The sequence below is a fragment of the Argentina silus genome (assembly GCF_951799395.1).
Source record: "Argentina silus genome assembly, chromosome: 5".
NCBI classification, from domain to species: domain Eukaryota; kingdom Metazoa; phylum Chordata; class Actinopteri; order Argentiniformes; family Argentinidae; genus Argentina; species Argentina silus.
Genome location: NC_139659.1, coordinates 17346822 through 17361821, shown reverse-complemented (window position 1 = coordinate 17361821; position 15000 = coordinate 17346822). Strand labels below are relative to the sequence as shown.

The 15000-nt window shown below is 45.6% G+C and overlaps 2 protein-coding genes across 2 annotated transcripts; both read right to left on the bottom strand.

The window, feature by feature from the left end:
- Positions 1-4676: 4676 nt before the first annotated feature.
- Positions 4677-6757, bottom strand: cox5ba (cytochrome c oxidase subunit 5Ba). Its single transcript, XM_083669686.1, has 4 exons — positions 6637-6757; positions 6124-6194; positions 5729-5828; positions 4677-5233 (listed from the first exon to the last, which is right to left on the bottom strand). The coding sequence occupies exons 1-4, from the start codon at positions 6731-6733 to the stop codon at positions 5121-5123; spliced, it is 381 nt and encodes a 126-aa protein (XP_083525812.1). The 5' UTR covers positions 6734-6757; the 3' UTR covers positions 4677-5120.
- A 295-nt stretch (positions 6758-7052) lies between these two features.
- Positions 7053-12325, bottom strand: dbnla (drebrin-like a). The gene is made up of 15 exons (XM_083669638.1): positions 11890-12325; positions 11414-11469; positions 10913-11025; positions 10719-10793; positions 10266-10409; positions 10050-10127; positions 9629-9780; positions 9457-9511; positions 9214-9285; positions 8983-9082; positions 8475-8816; positions 8244-8309; positions 7852-7955; positions 7493-7574; positions 7053-7383 (listed from the first exon to the last, which is right to left on the bottom strand). Exons 1-15 carry the CDS (start codon positions 11970-11972, stop codon positions 7247-7249), a joined length of 1659 nt encoding a protein of 552 aa, XP_083525764.1. The 5' UTR covers positions 11973-12325; the 3' UTR covers positions 7053-7246.
- Between the last annotated feature and the right edge of the window lie 2675 nt (positions 12326-15000).

Here is a 15000-nt window from a genome sequence, read left to right as displayed (position 1 = left end):
TCATTCAGAGGCTAATCCGGAGGCTAATACAGGTGTCTGTGTTCAGCTGTGTATCATCTGGAGCAATAGAGACCTTACCCCATCTCATTACATTATACTTATCATATTATTCTGTAGCTCAGCACATCAACACACACACACACACACACACACACACACACACACACACACACACACACACACACACAGAGAGAGAGAGAGAGAGAGAGAGAGAGAGATGTGTGTATTCATCTATAACCACAAGGCACCAATCCTCATTAACCTCATGACTCTATCTCCATCCTTATAGTAATCTCATTACTACAGAACTGCCCACTACACAGGTGCAGCACATTGTCATTCCACAGGCATCTGTCTCAGGGAGCACTGGGCAGGGGGAAGGACGGACGGACGGACGGACAGACAGACAGACAGAGAGACAGACAGACAGACAGACAGACAGACAGAGAGAGATGAAGAGAAGGACAGGAGGATATCTGGAGGGAAGGAGGAGAGAAAAATGAGATAAATGAGGCATGGCAGTTAGGGAAGGACAAACCCTCCTATATCCTATTAGAATAATAACACACTCTTAATTCAAGAAGAAGATGAAGAGCATTCACTAATCATTCTGTTTGGGCTTCCTCTCCGGAGTGATAAGGTTAGAGAGAGGGGGAGGATGTGTCTCAGGGAGTTCTACTGATTGGCATCAGACAGACAGACAGACAGACAGACAGACAGACTGACAGATTGAATGAGAGTATTTGAAGACTGTGAAGCGCAGTGGAGTTGTCTCCAGGTCTAAATAATTGACATCTTGACGCCTGTCGGTTGAGCTGCAGACATCACCTCTCTGACAGTGTAAGACAATAATCATTGGACAATTCTGACAGGCATCTCAGAAGAAAAACCTGTTCTAGACTTGCTCTCTCTCTATCCCTGAGCACTGGTCTGTCTGTCAGGATATTTATCAATCTGAAGGCAAAAACTATATCTGTTGTGACCTGACCGCACATTGCCCCTACAAAACGGAGGATCAAATCCCAAGACTACCTTTTACTGCTGCCACCCTCTCATCTACACTCACCAAACACTTTATTAGGAACACCTGTACACCGTCTCATGGTGGAGGTGGTGTAATGGTGTGGGGAATGTTTTCTTGGCACACTTTGGGCCCGTTAATACCAATCAATCATCGCTTGAATGCCACAGCCTATTTGAGGATTGTTGCTGACCATGTGCATCCCTTCATGGCCACAATTACCCATCTTCTAATGGCTACTTCCAGCATGATAATGCACCATGTCACAAAGCAAAAGTCGTCTCAAACTGGTTTCATGAACATGACAATGAGTTCAGTGTTCTTCAGTGGCCTTCCCAGTCACCAGATCTGAATCCAGTAGAACACCTTTGGGATGTGTAGAACGGGAGATTCACAGCTGGAAAGTGCACCTGAAAAATTGTGTGATGCAGTCATGTCATCATGGACCAGAATCTCAAAGGAATATTTCCAACATCTTGTGGAATCAATGCCATGAAGAATTGAGGCTGTTTTGAGAACAAAGGGAGGCCCTACCCAGTATTAGTATAGTTTTCCTAATAAAATGCTCAGCGAGTGTATATCCCCTTCTGTTCTCGTCTTTACCAATAAAATAACACAGATATGACAAGAGAGAGTGGAAAAAACTCCATTCTTCCTCTCAGGGACGCATCATCTCTCAATGACAACCCCCTCCCTCCTTCCCCTTTCCTGCTCTCCACCCTCCCCCCTGCCTCCTCCTCCTCTCCTGCTCTTCTCCCTCCCTCCTGCTCTCTCTCCGGGTGTAATTGCACATAAGTGGTGGCTGATGAAGATCTTTTTGACTGGGATTGTTCCCCTCTGTCTGAGAAAGCATCACAAGCATGGCACATTAGCACACACTCACACACACACACACACACACACACACACACACACACACACATAGACACACAGACACACACACACAGACACGCAGACACACACTCATACACAGTTAAGAAGTGTCACCCTTTGCCCCATAACACCCACATACACATGAAATACACAGCTCAACGGAAATGATGGTAAACAGCAACAAATACAGAGTCCTGGCCTCTTATTAATACAGATCACACACACAGAGACACACACACAGACACAGACACACACACACACACACACACACACACACACACACACACACACACACACACACACACACACACACACACACACACACACACACACAGCCAACTCAGACAGAGACAATTACCTAACACTTTCAATTATTAACCTCCATCACACATTGAACTAACAAAGAGATAACTTCTGAAGAGCTCGGTAAAGACACAGCTGCTCAGAAAGGACATACTCTCTCTCTCTCTCTCTCTCTCTCTATCTCTCTCTCACACACACATACAGCCCACTGACTCATACACGCACAGAGTCAGAGAAGGGTAGGTCTGACTGTCTAAGACTCAGGCTGGTCTGACCCCAGGAGGAGCTGACAGGGACCTCACAGAACAGACGTGCCCACAGATGGTGAGCCCAGAGTTGGGTTGGAGACAGGGTCATACCCCCTGAACCTCCAGGAGAGGAGACCAGGCCAGCGGCAGCCTGAAGGCAGGACAACTCACTACTCATCAGAGCACTGTGTCAGAGAGCAAGACAGAGAGAGAGAGAGACAAAGACAGAGAGGGGGGGGGGGGGCTAACCCTAACCTAGCGAGAGGAAGAGAGAGAGAGAGAGAGAGAGAGAGAGAGAGAGAGAGAGAGAGAGAGAGAAAAGAAGAAGAGAGGATGTAGAGCATCAACTGACAGACACAGACTAACAACAAGCAGAATCTCTGCATCCTAATAAAGTCATCTTACGTAATACTCCTGGGTCTCTCTCCCGTAACAGCTTTGTTTCTGTTTCTGTTTATCATTCTTTCTCACAACGGATTTTCTCTGTCTCATTTCTCCCTTTGCCTTTCACCACAGCCCTTCACCCTTCACACACACACACACACACACACACACACATCCCCATCCCCCCCCCCCCATTTTCATGAGGACAAGAAGAAATACAAGAATCATCTCCCCGGTTGCCCAGCTCCAGTCTGGTGCTTCTCAGATATGTAAGACATGACTTCTTCTTCCACCTTGTCCTCTCCACTCCTCATCCTCATCTCCCACTCACCCGTTTGTGCTCCTCACCCTCTCTACTCTGCTGCCTCCCCCTCTCCTCGCAGGCTAAGTGGAGGGTAAATGGAGGGTAATGTGAAGAGGAAGGGCAGCAATAGATGGACCAGGAATGAGACTCTGGGTAATTGAGCATAACTGTGCTGTACAAACAATCCATATCACATGCACGCATGCGGGCACTCACACACGCACACACACACACACACACACACACACACACACACAGAGAAAAGAGAGAGGGAGAGATAGAGAGAGAGAGAGAGAGAGAGAGAGAGAGAGAGAGAGAGCACAGATGGGTAATTGGGCATTACTGTCCTTTACACACAACTGTTGGTAGTCATGGAAACCCAATCTCACAGGGGGATTAAAGATTGAAGTATCTCTGAAAGCTCTGAAGTTCAAATGGCTGAGTTTGTTGGAGTAAGGTACTTGTAACACTATTATTGTGAGGTTGATTCCCGCATATGGCCAAAAATCTAACTACTGAGAGTATTGATCAAGTCAACTTGGATCTAAGCATCTGCTACAATTACCATATTACAAGGATTAAGGCAAAACAAATAAGGAATAAGGAAACCTAAGGAATGGGAATTCATAACAGTATCTTTAAAAAAAACGTAACGACAATGATGTTCCTTGACGGAAATTAATGTAATAATGTACACACAGCTAAAATCAAGGACCTGAGGGAAATACCACTCACCGCTCTCTGGCATGGCATCACTTTATCTGAATCAAAACTCAAACAGGCTTAATCCACTGGAGGAAGTGGTGGGATGCTCTCTGATGTCTGAGAGGCAAAAAGAAAGGATTAGATGTAGCTCTATTTAGAGGTATGCTTTGGTCAATTTCCAAGCTCCCCAACTGAAAAAATAGTCCCTGACAAAGTCAGTGGAATGAAAATACAGATCTGGTGTTATGATGAAAACATTGTATCACATAGAGCCAGGAACATCTGCATAGCAACAACAATGTGAACATGTATGTTGGTAAATAGCGCTCTCTGTTGGTCAGAGACCAGTTCCTGAAAGCAAGATCACTGAACAGGCTCTAACTTGGAAAAACAGATTTGTCTTGATTCTCTGGTTTATCAAAATAGCTCAACATAACATGGTTTGTTGGTAATTAATTGGTTTGTTAATTACAGCAACCATGTTTTGAACTTAGAATATTTAGTTAGCTGACCTATGTTCTGGAACAGCCCCCAGCAAGAGGCTACCCAGTAGTACCCAAACACAGGCTTCTCTATGTACCTCCATGAAATGAAGCATGTAGCAGAAATACTCACTCAGTTTACACACTTATTTCTGGCCTTCCTAATCATCAAGTGTCTCTCTGCAATCAGATGTTTTTATCTTGGTGCACTCTGAGGGTAAAGACAACTCCATGGGTTACCCTATACAGTATTTACATTGATATTTGGAGGATACCTGTCTCCTTTCAATGACCAGTAAGACATGTGCAGTTTTTTCACTTGAACAGACATCAACACCATCACAGTCACACAAAGAGTCTTTAAAGAGACTTTATTGGTTTATTAGGGGAGCTGGACCAAGTGTAACATTGTACAGTACGTGTTAATGTAAACTGACATTTTTATGGAATTGATTGAATAACATTGTGTTCCCAGACCATAAGGAGTGACCTTTAGGCAAGTTTAAAACAATAAGAGAAATTATAAGTACAGACTGATGAGGTTAGCAAATATATGATCAAGTAGATGCTAGAATGAGACAAAAGTAGACTAGACAAAGATTGCTTTCTAAAACTCCAAACCAAAACAGTCCACATGGAAGCCAGATATTCCCCCCACTCCCAGTGCAGAAACAATAGATTCAGAAGAATCAAGATAGATATTTGACATCTCTGTCCAATGCTTTTCATCTCATTCTAAAGTAGCTGGAATCTTTCAGAGTGAATGTAACCAAAAAGGTAACGGAGGTGGATATAATAATTTAATGGGGCAGCTCGTGGGCCACCAGTTTGTAGTGGGAGCCACAGGAGGGGCAGCGCTGGGGCTCTCCCTGATGCAGCCAGAACCACACCACAGCAGTGTTGTCCTCTTCACCTGGAGGGAGAGAGAGAGACACATTCATTTTGAGCCGAGACCAGCCATAAGACATGAACAGAGACCAGGGACTATGTCCCTCCGTCTTTATATTAGACTATGGGGCCATGGATGCTGGGAGAGGGACGGGGACGGGGGGGGGGCTGATACTGTTTAGCAACTTTCATAGGAGAAACAGTGCAAGAAAGACAATTAGTCCTAGGAACAACATCCGTCAATGATGCTTATCTACTAATGTATGATAATTGGTCAAATATGTAATCTCCACATTGTAATGGCGCATTATCCCCCCCCCCCCATCTCTCCCAAATCCAAATTGTAAAAAGGGGGTGGCATATTTCCTCAGTATATAACATCTCCAGTAGAGGATTAATTAACAGACAGGTTACAAAAAGAATGGTGATCAGCTGGTAAAGGGTAAAGAAAGAAAGAAAGACAGAAGGAATGACAGAAGGAATGAAAGTGGCACAAATCAAAAGTCGCAAAGTCACGTACAGACACAGCCCACAATCCTTTTGGTGGTGATAGAGGGCACCAGATGGGGGTCAGTCTTGGACCCTGCGTACTCCTTGGGCTTCAGCATGCTGTAGGGATCCTGAAATGAAAATCTGAAGTTTCAGTGATCTGCTTTTCAGTTATGAGTTACATCTAGGGCAGAAGTTCCAAGTTGATAGCCAGATATATTATTAGAGGACATAGGAGCCTATGGAATCCCACACTCAAACAGTGGCTATGATATAGATGACCTAGCTGACAGTTGGCTTGGCAATCTCCCAGCAGTTACATCAAGACTGCTAGCTAATGCTGTTAGCTACGTCTAAAAGCTATCTAGGTCCTAGTAGGACGATCAAACAATACATTTGTTTGCAAATAATATCATCATGACTTACTGCGCCCTGCTGCGCGGCCTTCATGACAATCTTCTCCAAACCAGTGGCTTGCTCCTCATCAGTGGGGATTCCTAGGGGGGGGACACACGTTTGAGTGTTAGCTCGCTCGCTCGCTAGTCATGTTGACAGGATAAATCCTCTGACAGAACCAAGAGAAGCAGTACAGCTAACCAGCTACTTCCGCGCTAAGTCAATAGAGCAGACGTTGGCTTCTGCTAGCCAAGGCTAAAGCGGAATTAACAGCTTTAGATATAACAGTTTTAGATAAAAGAATATAGTTAAACAAAAATCTGATTGTCCAGCTACTGTATAACAAAACACTGGCGATAAACATAACAGGCTAATCATTCAGCCGCAGTTAAATCCATGTTTCTAGTTAGGCTAATGAGAGCTAGCAGCAGGGCTTGAAAGGCGACGCGTACGATAACTTGGCATTGCCCGTCCTTGGCAAAACATATATTTTGTTTGATGAGACCCCCTCCTTTCTTTGCTCTGTTAAAATCTCCGACTCACCTCCTGACGCCATGCCGCGGCAAAGGGCAGGGACCGGGGCGGCCCGGCATGTTGTAGCGGCACGAACAGCCGAGCGGAGCAGTAACCTTGCAGCCATTTCTCCTTCTATCTCGAAAATGCAATTGGCAGCACACTGATGACGTTCAAGATTTATGAAACTGTCGCAAAGATTTTGTCGTAAAACGTTTGAGTATATTACCTCAATGTGTTTTACTGGCAACTAGGAGTGACAAAATAATCTATAGAAACATAATACGAATAAATTAGCATTGAAGTCAAATAGTTCTCATTGAAGACTTCTCATTGAAGTCAGTGGAGCCAAGGAGCATTAACTGAAGTGAAAGACTGTCAAAAAAGATGAGGCAAATCATTGAAAAACATTCATAGCTTTCATAAGCAGCAAAAGTAGGCAAGTATCTACTTGATATTTTATTGGAAAGTTGATTAAAAATATGAATCCTGACAAATCAGATACAGTAAAACTCATTTTAAAACATTCCCCACGATCCCCCTATGAACAAACATGAATAATTCAGTGTTGATTATCTCTAGATTAGACCAGACTAAGATTACACTCCATCTGTAATAATGATTGGGACGGGCTTTGGAACTACAGAAGCTCAACATAATTAGCCGGGAACATGCCGTAGTGTTGGCTCGGTCCGTAACCTCTCCACCAACCCTCATCCACCATGTCTATCCCGCTAATGATGTCATCAGGGTCAAAGCTGATCTCGGAGTCGTCCGCTGAGGAGAGAAAAGCAGTAATTAACTGTACAGAACACACCACACAGTGACATGCATGAATGAGAGGTAGGTTACATCCTGGCCCTAGAAGGGACATGGCAACACTCACAGGCCTGATAGTCATAGAGGGCCCTGGCACAAATGCCCTGTCCAATGGCCTCCTCTCCCTTCTCCGCTCCTTGCTCCTCCACCTCGGAGAGAGAGAGAGAGAGAAAAAACAACAACATTACTCCTATCCCATTCCCTGGTAGGCTATAACCATGTTACGTTCACCTGTCCTGCCATCCAGTGCAGCACGGGAGGCTGGTGGAGGCAGAAGTCGCAGGACGGGCTCATTGTACGCGTGTTTCATACCATTCCTCATTTCATTCCACGCATTACAATGACCTCGCCCTCCAATTTCTAAGTCCACCAGCCTGCCATACAGTGCAGATGATAAAGAGGAGCTAAAGAGAGCTGTAGACTCACTGCTGATGGGTCCTGGTAGATATTCTCATAATTTCCCTCATCCTCAGTCTCAGCCAATGGCTGTGGCTGGTACAGTTCCTCTTGACCTATGGGCTGCTCTGCAGCTGGAACCAGAGAAGGATGACGTCATTACTCTACTTAGGCTCTAGGTGCGTCATTCTTGTACTGTGGTTATAAACTGAGCATCCAATCCTACATCCACCCCTTGCCCATACCCCCCTTGGCACTGTGTAGATCTGAAAGAATTGGATTAAATGATGAAAATGACTCGAAGCATTTCAGAAGGTAAGATTGAGCTGCAGTACAAACAGATAATGCCTAGGGGGCCAGGGCTAGGCAGTAGGAGTTGATTTGGGACCTGGATAACCCTGAATGAGAGGTGTGAAGCCTACCTTGGGGTGTGTCCTCTGGGTCATCATCAAAGTCATCAGACCAGTACTCCTCCTCTGTGTAAGTTTCTGTGAGATGCGCACACACGAAAGCACACACACACACACACTCATTTTTACCAGCCTTATTTTCATGACATGAATCAACTGTACCTGAATGGGTTAGATGAGTATAACAAAGAGGTTCATGATGAAACTATTACAGCCCCCAATCACTCTGTCGGTGTGTCTGACCTGTAGGTTGGACAGGTGACGCAGGGGCAACAGGTGAGGCAGGGGCAACAGGCAAGGCAGGGGCAACAGGTGAGGCAGGGGCAACAGGTGAGGCAGGGGCAACTGGCGAGGCAGGGGCAACAGGTGAGGCAGGGGCATCAGGCAAGGCAGGGGCAACAGGTGAGGCAGGGGCAACAGGTGAGGCAGGGGCAACTGGCGAGGCAGGGGCAACTGGTGAGGCAGGGGCAATAGGTTCAGGGGGTTCTGGGTGAAGAGGAGCATAACTGTATTGTGGGAGATGTGGTTCAGCTGGTGTCTCTCTCTCAGTGGATTTCTGGGACAGGAACGGGCTCTGCAGCTTCCCTGAGAGAGGAAGGGAGAGGGGAAAGAGGAGTGTGTGTTCTAATTATTTCAATTAATTAATTAAATTATACATTTTTGTGCTATGACCATTGCTTTATGCGACTAATCCTAGTGTACTTGTGTGTGTGTGTGTGTGTGTGTGTGTGTGTGTGTGTGTGTGTGTTACCAGGTCTTGATGTAGCAGGTGTGTGTCCAGTGCTCTGCTCTCTCTGCTTAAACATCTCTCGAGGATTTAATGACCTCTGAGAGATCTCATTTGCTGCCTCCTGAGAGAGAGAGAGAGAGAGAGAGAGAGAGATATTGAGAGAGAATGATACTCTCTCTCTCACACACACACACACACACACACACACACACACACACACACACACACACACACACACACACATAGACTCACATTAGCTTTCTGCACAGAGGCAGAACGTTTCCCTGTCCTCTTGGAGTTCTGCAGTTCATTCTCCTGCTGCTCCTAAAACACATCCAGGAAAACACACACACACACACACACGCACACACCAACATAACAGAGTAGAACTCGGTTAAATGTCCATGTTGATGCAAATGCAGCTGTAACAGCCATGAACTACAGCTTCCCTGATGAGGGGAGGGGTGTAAGGTGAAAGTTGAAAGGTCATCTCACCCACTGCCGTTGCTCCTGCTCTCTGTTCTCAGTTTCCTGCTGCTTCTGATAACTCCTGTCACACACACACGCACACAGCAAATGTCTATTATATTCTGATCCACAATGCAAAGGTCCAAATTAATATCTCGTGTATGCATGTGTGTATGGGTGTCTGAGTGTGATGACTGACTTCTGCTGATCGATCTGAGAAGCTCTCTCCTTTGTCCTCCTCTCTCTCTCTGTGGCCTCCAGGCCATCTCTCTCTTTTCTCTCTCTTTCCATCCTCTGCCTCTCCTCCTCCACCCTTTTGCTCTCCTCCTGGCGTCGGACTTCCTCATCCCTCTGAGAGAAAAAGAGATACAGTGGGTGAAAAAGAGAGGTAGAGAGGAGGAGGCGAGAGAGTGAAATCAATTCAGAAACTCACTTCTCTGGTCTAGTGTGTTTAATCCCAGAAAACAGGATTTGCTTTCACAAAAACAGATGATAACAATACAAATGGATACAACTTTTACCCATATTTGTTTGAACCAGGACTGTTATGTTTCCACTTTTGATTGACATTGTGTATTATCCCACACCTGGGTCAGACAGTGATCACCCTCTCCTCCTACCTGAGATTGGGCCCAAAAGTTGTCCTTGTTGGTTTTCTGGATCTCATCCACAGCATTGGTCTTCTGGTACACAGAACCCTAACAAATACAACTACAAGTCATTGGAGCTTTTGTGTGTGTGTGTATGTGTGTGTGTGTGTGTGTGCGTGTGTGTGTGTGCGTGTGTGTGTGTGTGTGTGCGTGTGTGCGTGTGTGTGTGTGTGTGTGTGTTCTCACCACAGGTCCTCTGGGTGCGTTGCTGTATTTCTGTGTCTCTCTGTGGAAGTTAAAGTTGACCCCTGAAGCCTTGCCCACTTTACCCATGATGACATCTGGCTCCACATCGTCCTCCCCCCGGGCATTTATAGTCACATGGGCTCCCTGCAGAAGAACACATACTCAAGTAACCAGTCCCCAATCTCACATCAACCCCCCTCATTCCCCTGGACATTTTTCACTGATATAATAGAATCATGTGTGTGTGTGAAATATGGCAAAAAACAAATAGAGCAAGATGGAGCTATTTCCATCTCCATATGGCCACCCAAATCTGATCTTTTCAAATCTATGAGTGTAGAGATTAATAGATTTGTTTTAAACTGCCTGTTTGTTTAGTTTGATGCTTTGAGAAGAGGGTCGATATTGTGTCCATAACTAATCAAATCTTATCACTTAGATTTTTAAACACACCTTAAGGAAGTTGGCCATCGAGCTCACATGGTTGGCACACAATCCTTTCTTAGAGTCCTTCACCCCTTCACCTGTCTGAACACACACACACACACACACACACACACACACACACACACACACAGTGAATGATAGAAGAAACATGTAAAAGCGTGTGAGTGTACTCGTGAGGGTATTGTGTGTGTTTTGCTTACCCAGTTGATGAGGACGTACTTGGGCAGGCCAGAGTTGGGGTCCTGGACACGACAGAAGGCATACATCACCTTCCCACTGCTCAGCTCCTCTACCATCTCCTCCAGACCACCCGCTACATACACACACACAGACACACAGACACAGACACAGACACACACACACACACACACACACACACACACACTGATGAAAAGGCCAGTCCTATATGGCCAAGATGCTCATAAGCACCACCTGGGTCACACCAATAACCCGACCTAGGAGCCATGGTAACCCCCTAGGTAACATGCTGCATCAAGCAGTGAGTGTTATATTTATTTTGTCATGTTTATTTATTGGTGTAATATCATTGCATGTGTATCCCCAATTACCAATTTGAATGCAAATACAATTCTAGCCTGTGTGCATACCTTAAATGGACTTTCACAACACTTTTTTCCTGTCCTATTTTGTTGTGGTTTTGGTTGACAAACATATTCTGTATATAGGCTGCTTTAACTCACCTCCTTTCTCTGCCAGGCGAATATCATTGCTGTTCCCCTCATAGGTGAACAGAGCCCTGGAGACACACACAGACAGACTAATATTTATCAGACAAAATGCTGCAACACCCACAGGGCACAATATACACTACTCTGTCCGGGAGAAAGGTGTGTGTGTGTGTGTGTGTGAGAGAGAGAGTGAGAGAGAGAGATTGTGTGCTTAAAGAATGTGATTATCACAAACCTGAGATGAGGGTGTGGCACAATAGGCCCAAACCATTATCAACTGCGAAACTCACTTCAACAAGGATATACTCTGAGAAATATATTGCAAATGAAATATACATTTTTTTTTTTTACTAAAATAAAGGTGTGCAATGTATTTGAATTATCGTTAGTCCAACTGATAAAAAGTACTAAATGTGTTAGTTTGTCAGGTCACATTCAAATCATTGTCATGATACATTCCAATTCAACTCCCAAACTGTCTCTCTCACCAGTTAGTATCCGACTTCCCATCGACAACCTCTTGATAGGCGGCCATCAGCGCGGCGCCGTTCTTACTCAAGTTTACCGACATTCTCTCCGTGTCTCTAGCCGAGGAGTGACATGCACCTTCCGAAGAAATAGGTTCACCAGGAGATCAGTAGTTCTCGCACCTTCATCCACAGTCGACTAGCTGTAATGTACTGCTTGCTGCGGCGGTCTCTTGCGGTTGAACGCAGAACGACAGGTTATAAGAGGCCGTACCAGGGTCCAAACTAGGCTATATGTGAGCGTTGGAGGGCCCCGCGTGTGACCTTAGCGTTCCACCTGTGGACACTGGACAGCGTTTAATGTTAAATTCTGCTAGAAAAACGGACAGAATGGTTTTCGAAGTGATTTTAGCCTGGCATATTCTATTCAACACGTAGCACCCCTAAAACCGGTTGGGGCAGAAGTTCAGAACTAGAACAGCCACATTCTCATTCTCAGGGAGTGCACTCTGCACCTGCGCGGATGGTGTGAATGACAAATAGATGCACTTTCTGGCAGTATGTTTTCTGAAGCACCTTGAATTGTCTCCCAGCATCATAACAGACATGTAATGCTGATTTCAGCCAGCAGGTGTCATGAAGGAAAGACAGGCTCCCTCTGGAAGTAGAGAGCACATCTGGAGAGCTCTCACTCTGTGGTTGAAATATCTAATCAATCTAAGATTTGTGTGCTTTTGTTGATGCCAAAAAAAAAAAGTGTTGTCATAAATGTCCTAAGAGCTGGCAGCTCTCTCTCTCTCTTTCTCTGTGTGTGTGTGTGTGTGTGTGTGTGTGTGTGTGTGTGTGTGTGTGTGTGTGTGTGTGTGTGTGTGCGTGTGTGTGTGTGTGTGTGTGTGTGCGTGTGTGTGTGTGTGTGTGTGTGTCAAACCCAGCTGGGGGGCTGAGAGAAACAAGAGCAATCATTTACTTATACAATAGCAGTAATGAGGACCCCTCCCCTATTTTAGGGCCAGTGTGTGTGCCTACAGGGGTGTCAGAGGTGTGTTTGTGTGTGTGTGTGTGTGAGTGTGTGTGCGTGTGCGTGTGCGTGTGCGTGTGTGGGTGGGTGTGTGTGTGTGTGTGTGTGTGTGTTCCTCTACGTGTGTGCATGTCTGTATAGAGTTATAGTTTCTTTCCTAACTCAGACGTTCTCACTCTCTCAGACAGGTGTGTTAGTGGAGCCCTGCCCTGCCCTGTCCCTGGGCCGTATGTGTTCGTTTGTGTCTCTGTGTCTCTTCAGCCAAGGATCTGACAGACGCCCTCTTAATCAGCTAGTAAACACCCGTCTCTCCTTGTACTCCTAACAAAAATATTTTTGACGAATTCATACTCAAATATTACCATTAATTTAATTGAATGTTCTTATTTTTTAACACACACACACACACACACACACACACACACACACACACACACACACACATTAGCATGTGTGTAGGCTAGATGATGATGTCAGTAAATGAATGGAGTGATTGATGGATTGCAGCTCAAGAGCAAACGCTCCCCCGGGGCCGCTCATTACCCCCCACCCCCCCGCCTCCTCCCCTCCCTCCCCAAACTCCCAGTTATCTCCCCACACCAAACCCACCCACCCACTCACTGACTGTGTATGTGGCTGTATCACTCTGTCTCGCTCTCCAGGATCCTTATCTGTACCCGCCTTCATTAGGGCCCATTGACACTCTCCTTCACACCTCTTTCTCCTCCTTCTTCTTTAGTTTAGGTGTTTCACAGTATTTCATTACACTGCCATTGTTTCTCAGTTGCTCACCTCTTGGCCAGCCAGGGTGTTGTTGTTAGAAATCATCTGTAATCAATCGTAAGAGGAAACTCCAGGTGCTAAATAGCACAGCTGTCTCAGGATGATGACCTCAGAGCAAAGACAGCTGTAGACCAGAAAAACACACAGCTTTCTCATGAGACGCACACGCACACGCACATGCACACACACACACACACACACACACACACACACACACACACACACACACACACACACACAGACACACACACAGACACACACACACACACGCACAGCAATAAAATCTCATGCTCCTCATGGCCTCTCCTAAGTTATCTGCTAAGACCCCCCTGTCTGCACTACCACAGCCAGTATGTTTTCTTGAGAGAGAGAGAGAGAGAGAGAGAGAGAGAAAGTATTCAGACCCCTTAACTTTTTCCACATTTAGTTATGTTACAGCCTTATTCTAAAATTGTTTAAATTCATTTTTTCGCTCATCAATTATACACTATACCCCATAATGACAAACCAAAAGTGGTTTTTAGAAATGTTTATTAAAAATAAAAAACTGAAATATCACATTTACATAAGTATTCAGACCCTTTACTCAGTACTTTGTTGAAGCACCTTTGTCTTCTTGGGTATGATGCTACGAGCTTGGCACACCTGTATACCTGGGGAGTTTCTCCCATTTTTCTCAGCAGATCCTCTCAAGCTCTGTCAGGTTGGATGGGGAGCGTCGGTGCACAGCTATTTTCAGGTTTCTCCAGAGATGCTCGATCGGGTTCAAGTCCGGGCTCTGGCTGGGCCACTCAAGGACATTCAGAGACTTATCCCGAAGCCACTCCTGCGTTGTCTTGGCTGTGTGCTTAGAGCCGTTGTCCTGTTGGAAGGTGAACCTTCGCCCCAGTCTGAGGTCCTGAGTGCTCTGGAGCAGTTTTCATCAAGGATCTCTCAGGACTTTGCTCCGTTCATCTTTCCCTCAATCCTGACTAGTCTCTCAGTCCCTGTCACTGATAAACATCCCCACAGCATGATGCTGTCACCACCATGCTTCACCGTAGGGATGGTATTGGCCAGGTGATGAGCGGTGCCTGGTTTCCTCCAGATGTAATGCTTGGCATTCAGGCCAAAGAGTTCAATCTTGGTCTCATCAGACCAGAGAATCTTGTTTCTCATGGTCTGAGAGTCCTTTAGGTGCCTTTTGGCAAACTCCAAGCGGGCTGTCATGTGCTTTTTACTGAGGAGTGGCTTCTGTCTGGCCACTCTGTCTGGCCACACTGTCTGGCCTGATTGGTGTAGTGCTGCAGAGATGGTTCTGTCAATCTCTACTGTCTCTATCCCAATAAAAC